A 16,922-nucleotide genomic window follows, 5' to 3' on the forward strand; every position below is an offset into this window, starting at 1 on the left:
TGAATGAATTTTGATCATTTTAATAAATATATATCAAGAAAACTTCACTTTATTACAACACATTCATATACAAGCATCTATCATCTAAGTTTTCAACATCAAATGTTTATCAAATATTGAAAATAAAGGACAAAACATCACTAGACTATTCAGCCATAACACAAGAACAGGTTTTAAAAATTGGTCCTTGTGGACATTGTCCAAATGATGATCCTACTCATACACTGTATGAATGAGACCTATATTTAATATTAATAGCAATAATAAAAAAGCTTTATCTTGGAGAAACTGGGAGGACTTACTTATTTCCTCCGTTTGGCATTTGGTTCCTGTGAAGTATTGTGTAAGGAGGCCCAAGTCAGGCAGTAACCTTGGAAATGGGAATACAGTTTAGCAGGAGGAGTTGGCTGGTGTGGAAGGAAGGATGGTCAGAGGGGTACTCTGAACACCCTTGCCAATGCACAAATGAAAGAAATGATTGAGAAAAATGTTGACCAAATACATAGGAGCTTTTGCCGACTGAGTCCCATTTCTCCAAAATAACTCTCCCCAAACTAAAATCTTTACATTCTTTAAGATAAAACCTTATTGATCACCACATCATTTATCAACATTGTGCTTCGTAATCAACAGCAAAAGTCATATATAAAAAACCACATGCTTTTATAATCTAAACGAGTGAAATGATGCAAAACAGATTAAAGTATGAGGCATGCCACTGGTTCATGAACTTCATTGGACAAGAAAACAAAACAAAACAACCCAAAACCCAGAAAACCCAAACCCCAGCAACAGACCGTTGCCATAGAAAAGCTCGAGCAGCCAGTGCTGGTTTCTAACAGCTCTATTGTTTCCTCCATCCCTTTCTAAAAAATGCCAAATCCGAAAGCAATTGGGCATCAAAAACAAAGGAAGAATAGAGATGTTGAATCAAAAGCTGAACGCAATAGTTCGACATTAACGGTTTCCAAACAATATTGATCCACCCTGTGTTTTTTTTTTTCCTGTTTGTTAAATCCCTGCTGTACTCTGATTTATCCTTAATTTTCACATTGGCAAAAATTAAGATAAAGTAAGGCACCAAAAATCGCCCTGTATAATATATCTCTAAAAGCCTCATCACCCATCACAGGCAAGCTGGGAACTTGCAGGGATTAGCCTCTACTCATATTGTTGATTGCTGCCCCAGACAGGTGTGCTTCATTACGTTCTATCCTATTTTCATCTGTCACACAAGACTGTTGAATCCACTTAACAGCGCCAGGAAGCCATTTCACCTAGCTCCCTGTCTTCAGTCTTTTGGTCAGAAAAAAATACTGTATCGTAGAGAAGAAGCAGACATTCTTTGCTGGTTATATTGATTTGCTTACCAAATAACGACCTAATTAAGTGGCAAACAGGTGGAAGGTTCTTCGCTAGTGACAGGCTCCTGGAGGTCATGGAAATATCACAAGGGCACATTGTCCCCCATTCTAATCTACTGATCTTTTCTGTAAGAAAACTAAGATATATACTTTTAAGCGTCAACTGTGTTCTCGGTAACGTCACCACATTTATAAGTAGCTCGCCGATGCCTACTATACAGATGTTTTATGCAATCTGCTCTCCAGGCATTAAAATGACATGGCATGTTCATGGCATAATTGTATCAGTTGTACAAAACTATAAAATCCATTCAAAATAAAATTTATGAGAGCTAATTGATCATGCTGTGCATGCTTCAAAGTTTCGGTGAGAAGACGGCTCATATTTTACTTCCTTTGCTGCAGCACAGTTTGTTACTTGGTGAAGGCTCCTTTTTCCTTAAGGACTTTTTCCACGACTCACTTACATTGCTTTTTTCATTATATCCAGTCTCAAAATAATCATAAAATTGGCCTTTGCACTCAAAAGCAAGGTCATTTCCCACAGGTTCACGGCTTAGGGGGCCACCATCCCTGTTGGTGTCATCATTCGCTTTCTCATTTAATTTGGCCTTTTCCTGAACACCAAGTGACCTCACATTAGTAACAAAGATTTCATTGGCAGGTATCTGGCCATCACCCTTGTAAATAGGTGCACTGCCTACATCAAAATCCACCTGGTGGGAACAACTCGGTAAAGGCAGAGGGGGAGAGGAAGAGGAAGATGAGGAGGAGGAGGAGGAGGAGGAGGAAGAGGCAGTGGTGGAGGCATTTCCGACATTAGCATTGACAGAAAGGGGTAAATTTAGGTAGTGACCACCACATTCTTGGTACAAGCAGCAGGCATGAAACTTTTCACACTCCTCTTTGGCCATCCGAGGTCGTTTCCGGTAAGGACAGTCTTGAGCCATAAACCACTCCTGGGCAGAGGTGCCATTGAAAGAACAGGCGGGAAAACACCAGTTATTCTGCATGATAATTTCTCCATGGATCCTTTTCATCAAATTGTTTATAAGGACAGATCTTCGGAGGTACACTTCAGGATCATCGATAAACTTTAGCTTTTCTAAGGACATATAAAGGATGTGGGCTCGTTCCTCAAAGATTGAGATGGTCTAAAAATCAAAAAAGGAAGAGAAAGCTTAGGAAATGGTCTATATTAAAATATCATCACAGCACATTTCTCTCTTGGCAGTTTCTGAGTCTGGGAGTCTGTGATCTTGTTTCCCCAGGTTCATTTAGAGATGCTGTCCCAGGGGCTGCTAATGTCTCCCCTTCTCAGCAGACTCACTGGTGATGTCGAGCATCGGGGAATCCAGCCACATGCAGACCCCGGCAGGGACAGGTCAGGACGTCTGCTCTTTTATGGCTCAGTGAGGGGGATGCCGAAATGCACAAAACTTATCTATGCTGTTAGAAGTCAGGAGAGGGGGTTCTTTGGAGGGCAGGGAGACAGTGACTAAAAGGGGACACAGGAAAGGTTCTGGGTTGCTGGTTATGTTGTTTCTTTATCTGGATGTTAGTTATATGGCTATTTCACCCTTTGTGAAATTCATCAAGCTGGACTCTTATGACACTTGGGCCTTTAGGTGACACATATATATTATATGTCAATAAGTGCTTTTTAGAAGACGCCAACATGCAGGTCATCATAAGTATACTTCCAACCCTGGCCTAGCCATCAAGGAGCATGAGATCTGGCTGTCAGACCTCATGGCTCTCTCTCACTGTTTTTCTGGGTTTCATTCTTGCAATTATCTTTGCCTGATAGAGGGACAAAAGTAATGAATGAGGCTCAAACCCTAAAAGGAACTGTTGGTTGAAGGGCCAAAGCAGGCTTTTTCTGGTGTTGGGCAGGAGGAAAGATGCAGAGAGGGAATCAGAGGACTCCCTCCTGAGCTGTGTGATACCATCACTGTGTGATCGTTGCTGCAAACCCAGTGGCAATTTGGAAAACTGCTATAAGCCACAACACAGAAACCAAAAAGGACTTAAAATGCTTGTGTCCTGGGGGCCAGCTCTTCCAGGTCATAAAAAAAAAAAAAAGCCAACCTGAGGAGCTGTGAATTAAACCAGCCCAAGCTGACCTAACGGACGAACTACAAATGCAGGGGAAAGCCCGGCACCTGCCAATGCATGCTGATGACATTTTATGAGCAGAGTCAAAGCAACATCTAAAGGGTGGGGGTGGGGGAGAGGGAGTAACAAGTGAGGAAGATGATTAAAAAATTAAAAATCTTCTCTGCGTTTCAAAAAACTCTGGTCTGGGTTATCCTCTCCTCGATTAAATTAGCAGTCGTTTTTGAAGGAAGGTAGCCATAAGGAAAAGGAACTGGTATTTCAAAAGCTTAGATAGGCAGTTTCGTACTTCTGTGCACTTTCCCAATCCTGTTATTTTCTTCTTATACATGTAAAAAAGTTAGCTTTGGTCTTTTCCTGGGAATGAATTATATATTTTAACAAATGAAACATATGTAATGAATGCACCATGAAGGACGTTTCTACTTTCATGCACACATTCAAAGGATGGTGAGTCCCCCACTGAGAGGTCAGGAAAAGCCCTGGGTGACCACCCCTGTGTAGGCACATAGGTGTGGCATTGGCCATGGTAGCTGGAGCTCAGATACGGGGAACAGGTCAGGAAAGAACAGGTGCATTTCTGCACACGTGCAAGCACCAGTCGCCATGACCCTTAATGCAACTTGAGAAAATGAAATCATTAATAAAAAAGACATTCTTCAGATTATATAATTTTGTTATTTCTGGGCAGAGGAGCTCTTGCTGGCTCTTTCTTCAAATACTTGTGAAAAATAACACAGGACCCAAAAAGTGACAACGATTAATATGGCTCTGCTGAGAAGTGGCTCATTTTCATTGCTTGGGTGGAACAATTTAATTCCTGGAAATGGATCAAGCAACTGTTACTAAGTATCTTAAACTCTTAATAAAAATAATGACTATTAAAAAAAACATACTTTATGGCTACAGCTGCTGAGTGGTGGGTGAAAATCCTCTTCTTCCACATACTTCCTCTTAAAGTATGTGATCTTGGATGTTGTTATAGGATTTGAAATTCCCCTGTAATGTGATCCTGTGGTAATAAATCAGATACGACAAATGACATGCGGTTTGCCAGAGGTTCTCCAAACAAAATACTTTCCTTGCCTTGCCTTTTAGAAGATAACTTGGCTACGTATTTGTCTGTACATGTGGTGATTAAAAATAAACATTAGTCTTAATAGTCGCTATCATACGGAATCCTGTGACCCAGGCGAGGCAAGGATTTCTAGACAATTATAGAGGAAAATGACATATTTCAGCACTTACTAAATACTCAGAATCTTAACCCTATGCACAGGCAAACAGCAACGTTCATAAAGGGGAGTAGTATAATAACTCCGAAATAATATTAGTATTTATTCCAATTATTTAATTAAACCCATGATAATATAACACCACTGTTCAAATGTATATATCTTTAACTGTAAGCACTAATAACCAAATAACATTTAAATATTACTGGCTCTCAGTAAGTAAGCAAATTATTATCTGCACACTGGAGTCATAATATTCCTTCTTTTAAAATATAAAATTTAAATTTTTTAAATTTAAAATTAAAATTCAGGGTAACAAAAGTCCTTTTTGCTCTCAAAAATGTAACATATCAACCACGAATAAAAATAGGGTCTAATTTTTAAAGACCAAGCTTTTAATCCTTTTTAGCAAATCTGACTGCAACAAGTACTCATTTTACATTTTAGGTTTTTGGTTTTTTTTCCAATCACTAGTACTACACAAAAATCCAAAGGAACTCACCTTAAAGTATAAGAATAAAGAATCAGGGAGAACATATTTTTTTCTGGGCGTAAACATTTTTTTTCCCTATAATTCCAAAGCCAATTGCACGCTTAATAAAAAGAAGAGCCACATAGCTGCTGGCCCAAAGTGCAGATTCCTTTATGTCTCATGGGATAAAGATTTCATTGTCAAGCCCACTAGGGCTTGTGTAGCTCTGAGAGAACCATACAGTTCCAGAAGATAGAAAACTGAAACTCAAACTGAAGTTTCAAGATCTGGTTTGGTTCTCTTAAAAATACAGATGCCTGACTTTCACCCGAAGCAGCAGCACATGGAAACTCAGGTTTGAATGCAATTAACATCACTCCTGGTCCTTTCCCTGGAGCCTTGGGCTCACTTATGAGCGGTACACAGGCAGCCTGGGACGTCCCTGGAGAACGAGCTCTCTCAGCTCAGAAGGGCGCCCCAGACACCACCATTGCCCATCAGTCTGGCCGCACAGGGCAGCAGGGGAAGGTCAAGGGCAGTACCTGCCAGCGGGGGACCAGCTCCCCGGTCTCCCTGCAGAGGAGCCTGTGCTGGCCCTGGGGGGCTTGGGCCTCCGTAGCTGTCAGCCTCCCATAGGGTCTGGTACCCGGCAATTTCAGCAGCTCCTTCCGAGACAATGGGCTCGCAGAATCTATTCATGGACAGAACCAGAGTCATCTCTGACAGCCTCAGATCTGAAAAAAAAAGAAAACAGCCCTAATCAAGAGCAAGCCAGGGGATGGCCTTGGCTCCTTCTTCCTTTGCTTTGGGAAACTTTTACGTCTCAGTCCTCCCCTTTGCCCTGAAACATTTTATTATTTTTTCAAAGAAAACCTCAGCAAACTCTCGTGCTGCTATTAGCTCAGCCTCTGTGTTCAGCAATCTGCATTTCATGGGCGGATCTTTAAAAACCCCATTTCTTATTGTTCTCAGATTCCCCTCAGCCCTCTTCCAGACAGCTGCTTTGCCTCCTAAACACATTTTCCTCCTGACCTTCCCGCAGAAAATGTACCGCTAAGAGGCAAGGCCAAAACCCTTGCCGCTTCCTTTCTATTAATAAGGCAAAATCAATTTTCTAGTCAATCCCCTGAGAGTCTCCTTTGATGAAATCCGCTAATCAATCAAAAGAAAAGGAAGGAGGAGACAGAAATCTTCCCCCGAATCCCTACTGATGCTCTCAGGTTCAGTCTGTTCCGCTGCCTGCTGCCCCCTCTTCCTCTGTTTCTGCAGGGCCAGTTCCTCTACAACATTCTGGTGCTCTTTCCACTTTCTTCTCCCAAAGCGAAGCAGACAGAGACACACTTGGTAGTTGTTTCCACCAGCCCTGATTGGCCTGAACTGGATCTGCCTCCAGTCAAAACACTGAGAGATGAAGACAGAAAATTGGCTCCAGTTTCCAGCCGTGAGTTGCAGTCCCACAGGAGCCAAGCACAACATCAACGGAGCAGGCGGAATATTAAACAGGAGCCAGGGCTTCAGGGCCAGAGGCAGCGGACAACTCTACACCGCAAAGCCCAGAGGCAAGGCAGAAACTTTCCAAGAGGCAAAACACCACTGCCCTTCTGTCCAGTTCACGCCCTTCCCTAGGGTCTGCGGGGAAACTGGGAGCCTCTCTACTCTTGGGATGCGCCCTGGGCTCCTCGGCACCTTGGGTGGTGGGGGCCTTTCCCCGGGGACTCAGTGTCTTCACCTGGTCCTAAGTAGGGGTCCAGAGTGAGTGCAAGGGAGAAGAGGATCTAAAGCCAAAAGACCTCGGGGCCATAGATCAGTGGTGACTGCAGAGCAGCCTCAGTGCCTTATTATCCACCAATTCCTTTATGAGACCCAAACCTCCACTATCTCACTTTGCCGTTTAAAGAACTGTCACAAAGAGTGATGACAGGCCTGCTTTCTTGAAGATTGACTGTCTTTCAAATAGACGCTAAGGGTCTAGTTCTTGCTTTCTTCTCCAAATTATACAGCTTGTAATGTTTGGGGGAAAGAGTGAATCTACTACTGTCTCGTGGGAGACTATTATTACCTACATGTTATAACAAGGGTCCACTTCCAGGTAAAAGGAGGAAAGGTACAAGGGGAAGGGGAAATAGCTTCATTAAGTGACAATGTCCTTCTGGCTAACAGAGCAGCTCTTGGCAGCAATGACTCCGTCACCCACACTTCTCTCTGAGACCTGAAGTTCTGTCCCAACCTCACTGAAGAAGTAAGTCAGGCCTTCTGACATACAGGAGAGGTGTCCAGGTCAGTGGCTGGAATTAGGACCCAGCTGATTTGGGCTGCTAAACTACCTACCCCCTTTCTTTTAAAATGCCCTCCAAAGAGGCAGCAGCAAGGACTTATTAGAAAACCTTATTTCAAGAGAATAAAAAAGGTTCAATTAATTCTCTAAAAAGAAATGGTCGAACATGCCATTTATTCTGTTCTTTGAGTCATCAATCAAGAAATTTAGACCACACTGATTTCACAAACTAAGCCATTCTATCACCCCTCAAACTCAACATCCAAACAAGGTATTTATTTCCTGGAAGACTCTTATGAAATGGTCCAATTTCTTAACTTATCTGAGACAACTGTATCAGGAAGTGCTATTGCTAGGAGCACATGAATTATATAGCTTTTCCTCAGAGTCGATAGCCCTGTCTCATTGACTGCAACAGTATTTTCTCGCTTGAAATTTACACTCACTTTGTGCTGGATTCTGGGAATAAGATCCAAGCTTTTTGCCTACATGGAAATTTTATTACATATAAACCAAAGCACGTTGACAAATCCATATCCCATAAGACAGAGAAGCATTTGCAGGCCCCTAGCAGCAATTACCTTTGTTTAAAAGGACATTATATGGGCCCTGTGCTATTTTATGTTAGTAAGAGTTTGTTTATATTTTAATGACTTATCCTTGTAGCTTTTTGGTTGTTAAGGATTTCAGCGTTTCTATTTGTTAGTATTGTTTCCGGCACAAAATTCTACTCATGCATTTGAACTTGAAACATGGCATAATAGTTTTTATCTTGGCTGTTTCTTTCCTTTTATGATATCTAGTTTCAGTAAGTTTTTCTTTTCTTGAATGGGAAACTTTTACACACAAAATCCTAAACTGGAGAGGTGAGTTCCAAGAATGATTTATGTAAGTCCGAATAAAAAATAAATGAGTTGGGATTATTTGGGAGTGGGGAGGAGATTTTGCAATTGAGTCTTCCTAGTCTATCCAGAACTTACACTGGGATGTTAGGAAATTAAGAAGGCAAGTTTAACGTTCATGAAATATTGGAGTATGGGGCACGAAGCCATGATTCTTTTTATTTGTATTATATGTACAGATCCAAACTGTCATTTTTTCTCAGTACAATGAGATTTACATTATAATTCTGCTACTGAGTTCAGAAGTTGAAATTCACAAATTTATGTGCTGTTAATACTAGAGTCACAAAGATGTACATGTAGAGTAAATTTTGTTTTTTTAACATCAGCGGTGAGTGAATTCAAAAGAAGGGTGTTAAAGTGTGTTTTGTCTACACAAGTGTTTAAAAAAATAAAAACTAGAAAGGTCCTAACCTTTTATCCTCAGGCTCCTGCATGTCTGTTTCGTCAGCCAAGGGAATGTAGTAGAATGACACCTCAAGCATTCCCAGAAGGCCAAGGGCTAAAATGTCAAGTTTTTCCAGCAAATGTTCACAGTAAAGTTACCAGGCATTTCTATACAATTTGGTTTTTCCAGATGAGTTGGGCTTCTTCTTTCCTTGGAGCCATGATGATGCTAACAGAAGTGGCACACATAACAGGGTAGCTGCAGATTCAGTGATGCCTTCCATCCAACAGGGGATCCTTGTCACTCTTTGCCCACCCCTCCCCCTCATCCATCATTAGAAAACATTTTATTAAGAGCATTATAGAAGTTAGAGGTCTGAGTCCAATACTGAAAAGCAAGACAGTAAAGGGCTGGTATTTTCGATACACCTTTGACACTGCGGGTCTTAGCTGTCCTGCCCAGGTGGAATCAAGCCCTTGACCTGAGACTGTTCCTAACAAGACCTCAACAGCTTGTCCGGCTCGTCGTAGTGGTGGTGGTGGAAGGGGCTGGGTGGGTGGAATGAAATCCTTCAACCCTTCTAAATAGACAGATACTACTTTTCTACCAGTCCCAGCAGTACACCTGTCTGCCCTGGGAAATACATTTCCTCAGCTGCAGCTCTGAAAGGCCAAAATCTTTAGGTCAGGTCCTGGGCCTGGAATGCGGGTGCTGAGCAGGAGGGAGACGAGGGGCTGCCCGGGTGTCCGAGCCAGGGCGCCAGGTCTCCCCATCCCAGGCCTAAGACTGGGGTCCGAGGTTTAGAGACCCACCCCCTGCAGGCGGGCAGCAGACACCACGTCCGAGTTCCCACACTGACACACCCTCGCGTGTTGGTGCCGCAGCCCAAGCCCCTCTCCGGGGAAATGGGCAGAGCCCTGCAGGCCGCCGACCGAAGGAGAAAGTAAACAACACCCCAAGTGTCTGGGAACAAAGGCAAGTTGTCTTTCCACGGTGCTGGAGCCGTGCGCCTCTCCTGAAGAATAAGAGCTATGATTATTCTTCCTTTTCTTCTTCTTCTTTTTTTTTTTTTTTAAACCAAGTTTCCTTCTAAGGGCAATAAACACCAAAGGTAGGATTCCAAGGAAATGACTCACGGCGGTTGGCAGGGCTCTAGAGAGGCTGGCCCCGGCCCGCGCTCCAGCCCGCAGCAGATGCCTGCCCGGCCCTCCCCCCTTCGCCGGCCAAACCCACTCGGAGCCCGCGCCTGCGGGATCGCCCTGCGCATCCGTTGGACCCCGGCGGCCAGGACTCTGCCCGTGCCTCCCGCAGGCGCCAGCCGTGTCCGCGCCACCCTCGGCCGCGGGGCCGCCTCTCCCCCCGCCTCTGCGGTCCCGGCCGGGCACTCCGGAAAGTTGCTAGGGCAGTGGAGGCGGGAGGGGAGGCAGGGAGGAGAGAGGCGGAGGCGTGGACCAGGCGGGCAGCAGCCGAGCCCGCCGGGGAGGTGAGCTGAGGACAGAGGAGCCGCCGCCGCCCGCAGCGCGGCTCGGCTGCCTGGGAGGAGAGTGCGGGGGCGGAGGTGGCGGGGGGGACAGAAGGTGTCAGCTCCTGCAGCTATTCCTTTTTCTTGCAAACGCGCGCTCCTGACATCCACCATCCCTCCCTCCCCACCTGCCAAGCGCCGCGGCGTCCAGACCTGGTGGCATCCCTCCTACTGACCCCCGTCCCCCGGGACAAGGGAATAAGCGGCCACCGAGGACCCTGGGGTCTCACCAGAGCTGTGGTCCCCACCCGCCCCTAGACTCGCCTCGGTGCGCGCGGGCTGCAGCGCGAGCAGCCCTAGAGGCGGCGGCGGTTCCCGCCCGGGTAAAGGCTCCGCGGCGCTCGCCAGCCCCGGGAAAAAAGCCCGCGCCGCCTCCGCGCCCAGCAGCGCCCCGGCCTCCCAGCCGCCCCGGGTCCCGCTCCGGCCGGTGCGCGTCCAGTCGGTGACCCCGGAGCAGCCCCGGGGCCGGAAGGGCGCGCGGGAGCCAGTCAGCCCCAGCAGACGACCGGGGGGACCGGCTGTCGCGCTCCACCCGGCCCGGCCTCTCCGCCCCCGCCGCCCGCGCCCAGCCCGGCTCTTACCGCGGGGTCAGCCGGGAGGCGGCGGCCGCGGCGCTCGAGCTGCTGCTGGCCCTCTCCGGCCTCGGCGCCAGCCCGGCCGCCGGTGCACACTCGTGCGGGTCCCGGCCCGGCGGCCCGGTCGGCGGTGGCCGCTGGAGCGCGGCGGGCGAGGGTCCCGGCAGGTCCCGCCGCCGCGACTGGGGCGCTGCGCCGCCGTCGCTGCAGACGGTTATGGTAATGAGCGGGTCTGTCTAGCGAGGAGCGTGTGAAACCCGTCAATCCTGTTTGCCATTTCCCCGTGGATTTCCGAGGAGAGGTTCTGCAGGATGCCCCCAGGGTGAGAAAAGGAACATGACAAGCGCGCCCGCTCTCCCTCCCTCCCTCTGCTCCCTCCGCTCCCGCCGCCGCCGCCGCCGCCGCTCCTCAGGCAGCACACGGGGCGCCTTCCCCTCACCCCAGCCCGCCCCCTGCCTTCTTCCCTCCTTCCCGCCCTCCCTCCTTCTCTCCTCCCCTCCACTCCCCTCCCCTCCCGGTGCCCGGGGACACGCGGGCCCAGCTCCAGCCCGCAGCCCAGACCCCACGCGCTCCCGGGCTCCCGCCCCAGCCCTGGGGGCTCGGCTCCAGCCGAATAATGTATTCACTCTGCAACCTTCTGAGATGTCTTCTCTTTTTTTTATTTGGTTTACTTTTTTGTTGTGCGTGCGTGTTATTTAAAAGAGAAAGAAAGAAAGAAATCTGTGCCTTTCCCACCCTTTGCAAAAGACTTTCTTCTCCTTTGCCACAGCAAACGGAGATGAGAAACAGATGTCTTTGCAGGACCAAGCAGTTATTCTCCCCTCGCCGCCCGCCCCCGCCCCTCTGGAGCTGTATATGTATAAAAAAGCAACCTCGGTCAGACTGCAACTTCAATTGGTAACTCCTTCTGGGTGGGGAGCCTCAAGGGAAAGCCTCCAGGAAATAAAAAAGTAATAAAGGAGGCTGTCCTTGGTCAAAAGAATGTAATTTAAGCCCCGGGATCACATTATTTTGCAAATAGTAATTTTCCCCTATATTGGACTCAACTGGAGTTTGTGTTTTGAAACATTAATTCATAACTTCTGTCTAGGGACCCCGCCATAGTCGAGATGGGTCATTTCAGGTGTAATGAACACAGAGGCTTGGAAGGCATAGACCTAATAAAATGGGGGGAAGGCACCTGCACAAAAGTGTTACAAAGGCTGTAATGTTTGTTTACTGCTACTATGCCAGATGTGCTAAATATAACACTTCTTTAAAACAGAGATCCTCCGACTGTGAAAAACCAAACCTCTTGCTGCCTGGCTCCCTAGGAATCAAGAGGAGGCACAGACTGAAAATCAGGGAGAAAAGGAACAAGATCAAGGATGAGGATTACCATCTGCAAATTGAACCCTATCTAATTTGCATGTTTATTTCTTAGAATTGTAATTAAATTTGTGTAATAAATGTTTTCCATTTCATTTGTATGCTTAAAATTTGGGTGACTGACATGTAGTTAAGTGAATTTCTTTTTTTAAAAGCAAATGTAGTTTATTCAATAAGACAGCAAACAAATATTAAACATAATTAGAACTAATCTGCTTTGAAGGTATTTTTGCGGAACTTTGTACATTAAAGACTCTCAGAGGTTTTAAGGGTATTAGGAAGCTGAGAGAAGGCAATTATGCTGAAAACAGACTAACTCAACAGACTTCCAGGAGCACTATTTCATTTTTTCCAAAAGGCATTTCAGGGTTGCATGCCTAGGATTGGGAGTGGGGCATCCATCTTGGCTTTATTCTGAACCAGATTAAATTGCATTGGCTCATGCACGATATATAAGCCATTATGATGATAATTTAAGAATTTTAAAGATTCTACCCAGGTTATGGATAGAATGTAATTTTCATTTAGGTGGGATAAGGAAAGGCACAAGGGCATTTAAAGCAGTGCAAGTACTTGAAAATCTAAATGTCTAAAACTGGTTAGTGTCTAATGCAAATAAAGAACTAAATGTGAGGGCTTGGAGGCATGGCTTATTATTGTTTTTATCTCCCTGTATTAAAGTTTTATAGCATTTAAAGGACTATGGGGAAATCCCCACATACCCTTAGCTGTGTCAAAATACATAAAACCGAAAGGAGCAAATTAGCATAAAATTGAGAAAAACATGAGACTTAAGTATCAGCATGAGTTGCACTGGCATCTTTGGAGCCTTGGCTCTGAGAAATGAGCCTTCTGGGAAACTGGCATTGCCCTTGGGTGGGGAGGACTCTTGGCTTCAATGTTACGAGAAAATGACATCATAACAGAAGTATGAAATCATTCTACTTCACAGCACCCCTGTGGTTCTGAGTAAGAACTTGACCCTGTCCTGTTCAGATATGTTAGGTTAGCATGTTTTACCGAAAGCTTTCCCTGGCCTACTTTTAATCTTAAGCTTAATGTTTGCAGAAATTCAGGGCCCAGCTGTTGACAACACGAACTAATGTCTACAGGCAGAGGAGGCGGTCAAATGTCCGTGGAACGAGAAACATCATTTAAAAATTTAAAGTGAGTAAGTGGTGGCTATGGCACAAGGAAAGGACTCACTATACATCAATAATGAAATATTTGGAATGAATGAATGTAATTTATGAGTTGCAATATTCAACCTGAGAGCTCTGATGTCATCATTCTTGGATGTGTGTGCGTGTGTGTTTGAAGTTCCAAGACAAAAGTTTGATTATGAAACTTAAAATATCTTGAGCTGCAAATTCACTGAAGACCGTGATTGTTTTTCTTCAGTGAACAAAGAGAGTGCCAGACTTAAAACTGCTGAAACCCATTTCTCAAAAACTTGTTATCATTTGAAAGGGGGATTTCTCAAGTAAAATTTGATGTATTCAGATTACTGTGGACACAGTGCCCATTTGGGTTATAAAAAGTCGGAATTACTGGCATTTTTTAAAAAGTGCAACCTTTTTTAACAACGAAAAGAGATATCTAATATTAAATCTCTCCAATTCCTCTTCTCTTATTCTCAAACCTTCTCTAATCAGGCTTTCTTATCCCATCACTCCATTGAAACTGTTATTGTCAATGACACCGGTGACCTCTGGGTTGCTAAATCCAAAGGGCTTTTCTTGGTTCTCATCTTTCTTGACCTGTAAGCAGCATTTGACCAGGTTGAACACTCTCTCTTCCTTGAAAACTTATATCCTGTTTCCAGGACAACATACACACCTGGTTTGCCTCCCACCCTACTGGTTCTTCCTTCTCAGTCTCCTTTACTGATTCTCTGTGACCTGTGAAAGCTATAGTGCCTCAAGCCCAGTCACTGAACCTTGTCTCTTCCTTTTCACCACTCTCTTGTGGAAATCACTCAGTCTCATAGCTTCAAAGACTGTGTATATTCTGATGACCCCCAAATTTAGATCTCCAGTCGAGATTTTTCTCTTGATCTCCAGACTCCACTTAGATGCTTAATAGATATCAGAGGATTTACAGATCCAAAACCAAATTCCTGATTGTCTCTGTTCCCCCTTCCTTAATATTCTCCACTCCAGTTAATAAACCACACCATAGCTTTGGAGTCATCCTTGACTCTTTTTTTCCTTTACGCCCTACATCTAATACATCCAAAAATCCTTAAGGCTCTACCTTTAACGTTTTTCTAGACTCTGATCACTTCTCATTATCTCTGCTGCCACCACCCTGGTGCAAGTGACCATCATCACTCTTGCCTGGGATATTGCAGTAGCCTCCTCCTTGCTTCAGTCTCTGGTCCTTTCTACATTCAGCCTCAACCCAATAGCCAGTGATGTCAGTTTTTGCTCAGACTCTTCCTAACGCTCTCCATTTCACTCAGTGTAAAAATCCTTACAATGGCCTACACAGGCTGCAAGTCTCCCTTTGCTTCTCTGACCTCACTCTGTCTCCAGCTACTTTGGTTCCCGTGGGTCAGGCCTGTGCTTACCTCCAATTCTTTCTGTTCCTCCAGTATGTCGGGCCTGTGCTTACCTCAGGACATTTGCACTGGCTCTTCCCTCTGTCTGAATGCTCTTTCCCCAGACAGATGCACAGATCAATGCTCCACCTCTTCCAAGCCTTTGCTCACATATCACCTTCCTAACAAAGCCTGACCACTCTGCTCAAAATTCTAACACTTAATCTCCATTATCTTATTTTATTTTTATCCAGAGAATTTATCACCTTCTAATAAGTTCTGTATCTTATATATTTCTTCTGTTTATCACTTATCTCTTCTCACTAAAAAGGTCCTTGAGGGCAGGGATTTTTGTCTTTTTTATTCACCCCTATATCTCCAGCACCTAGCGCAGTGCTTGGCATACTGAAAGCACTCAATAATTATGTACTGGTTAACTGAGCAATTAACTGACCGTTTCACATACGTACAGAAACCCAAACAAGGCTAAAATTGAGCTACTTTAGTCTCGTGTATGTAGAGTGGTGAAACAGGCAGTTCATTTTATCACCTACTCATTTGCCTACTCTAGAATTCTCTGACCCAGTGCTCTTATCTGCCCTGCAGCATTCCAGGACCTGAAGACACTCCCAAGATCCCCAAGCACCCAAATTGTTTCATGCTGTCCTGCCTTCATTGAAAGTCCCCAGTACCATGTTTTCACCCAGGTGGGTACTGATGCTCTGGACCAGCCCTCCTTTCTGCCAACGCAGATTTCCATCCATTGCCAAGATGCTTGTCCTAAGCTGTAGTCTTCAGGTTACAGAGTATGTAAAGCTGCTCTCCAGAACCCTGTAAAGTCACTTCTTGGCAAAGCCACCCTTTCGGAAGCCAGGAACTCCTCTACTGTCTTTTTCATCCTCCATCAAAACTTGCTAAGAAACCTTCAATAATTATGTGCATTTTATATGCGAGCATTGAGCTAGGAACTGCAGGTGAGGTAGAGATGAATAAGACACTGTTCCTAGACTTAGGGAGTTGTCAGTATAGTGAATAGCATAAGACAGGCATAAAAATAATGATACTATTTAGTAATTCAGGGCATAGTAGCTGCCATGGGAGTTCAATGGTGGGACAGATCACATCCAGCAGTGGGGAACTCCAGAAGGACTTATTGAAGAAAGCAAAATTTGAAGTGGACCTTGAAGGATAGGCTCTTAATGGGTGGAAATGGAAAATGGAGGAAAGTATTTCAAGTGGAGGAAACCATTTGAGGCACATAGGTTGGAAAGCTAAAGGCATCTTCAGACAAGTGTGAGTATTCCAGTTTTAGTAGAGGGGTAAAAAAAAGCATGTGAAAGTGGAAGGTAGATGAGGCCATAGGTTAATAAACATTGAAAACCAAGATGAGTTTGATTTTCATTTAATGGGCAGTGGGGAGCAATAAAGGGTTTTGAATTGGAGAATGACACAGTCAAAGCCCAGCTTTAGGAAGAGTAGTGTACAGTGCAGAGTGGTGTTTCAGCAGCCCAGGTGAAGGGAAATGGGGGTCCGTGTTACAGTGGGGGTCCCTGGAGAGGAGCAAGGAGACAGGGACGAGATGTTGCAGTGTTGGAATCTTTAGGATATTATCATTGATTGGTTGTGGGGAAGGGAGGAGTGAAAGATGATTCTGAGGTTTCTGCTTGAGTGACCCTGTGGTTAAGTGAACCCACAACAAATGAGAAGAGGCAAGTTTGAAGGGAATAGAGAGTGTTGCTTCTGCTTTCGTTGCGTATGAGATGTTCACGGAACAGACTGATGGAGATGTCCAACAGACAGACATCTGAATATTCTGGTCTAGCTGAGGATAGAATTTGAGAGCAAATTATAAAAATTTAGGATGATTTCAATAACTATGGAGGTGGAAGTCTTAGGACATGGTGAGGTAATTGAAGACATTACAGAGAATTTAAGAGTGAAAAGCTTGGGTCAGCACCTTGAAGAATCTGATAAATGCGTTTATTCAGAGGTTAAAATAATGTTTTGGCCTAATGTGTGACCTCTTTCAGGGATATTTGTATTTAATGGTGTACTAAGACCATTTTGGCTTAAATTTAAAAGAAGAAATTTGGGATGGGTTGGTGGATGGGGGGTAGCAGGCAATCTTTCCTGACTATCCTGACATCACAACACAGGAGTG

The 16,922-nt window shown here is 45.0% G+C and overlaps 1 protein-coding gene and 1 long non-coding RNA gene across 5 annotated transcripts in view; one reads left to right on the forward strand and one right to left on the reverse strand.

The window, feature by feature from the left end:
- SERTAD4 (SERTA domain containing 4) lies at positions 1–11,075 on the reverse strand. Of its 4 annotated transcripts, none has more exons than XM_024133867.3 (4): positions 10,858–11,075; positions 5,732–5,923; positions 4,379–4,494; positions 1–2,518 (listed from the first exon to the last, which is right to left on the reverse strand). In XM_024133867.3, the coding sequence occupies exons 2-4, from the start codon at positions 5,904–5,906 to the stop codon at positions 1,745–1,747; spliced, it is 1,065 nt and encodes a 354-aa protein (XP_023989635.1). In that variant the 5' UTR covers positions 5,907–5,923; positions 10,858–11,075; the 3' UTR covers positions 1–1,744. The 4 variants fall into 4 exon arrangements, with proteins under 4 accessions (XP_023989635.1, XP_007121669.2, XP_007121670.2 ...); XM_007121607.3 differs by lacking the exon at positions 10,858–11,075 and adding an exon at positions 8,781–9,724 and having other exon boundaries at positions 114–2,518; positions 5,732–5,880; XM_007121608.3 differs by lacking the exon at positions 10,858–11,075 and adding an exon at positions 8,781–9,723 and having other exon boundaries at positions 114–2,518.
- Positions 10,002–16,922, forward strand: part of LOC102989234 (uncharacterized) — a 19,693-nt gene continuing 12,772 nt past the window's right edge. The window contains exons 1-4 of the long non-coding RNA XR_002893371.3: positions 10,002–10,237; positions 12,116–12,278; positions 13,288–13,386; positions 15,368–15,468. This is a non-coding gene — a long non-coding RNA (uncharacterized lncRNA). The remainder of the gene's footprint in view (positions 10,238–12,115; positions 12,279–13,287; positions 13,387–15,367; positions 15,469–16,922) is intronic.

The sequence above is a fragment of the Physeter macrocephalus genome, chromosome 4, assembly GCF_002837175.3.
Source record: "Physeter macrocephalus isolate SW-GA chromosome 4, ASM283717v5, whole genome shotgun sequence".
Taxonomy (NCBI): Eukaryota; Metazoa; Chordata; class Mammalia; order Artiodactyla; family Physeteridae; genus Physeter; species Physeter macrocephalus.

What these genes read in the sequence shown, in the direction of transcription:
- SERTAD4 (XM_024133868.2), bottom strand. Translation starts at nt 6,665, where the DNA reads ATGTTGTGCTTGGCTCCTGTGGGACTGCAACTCACGGCTGGAAACTGG. An exon ending in GGCAGCGGAACAGACTGAAC is followed by an intron (nt 5,924 to 6,409) that starts CTGAGAGCATCA and finishes TTTTTTTTTCAG; the next exon opens with ATCTGAGGCTGTCAGAGATG. An exon ending in TCAGCAGCTGTAGCCATAAA is followed by an intron (nt 2,519 to 4,378) that starts GTATGTTTTTTT and finishes TTTGATTTTTAG; the next exon opens with ACCATCTCAATCTTTGAGGA.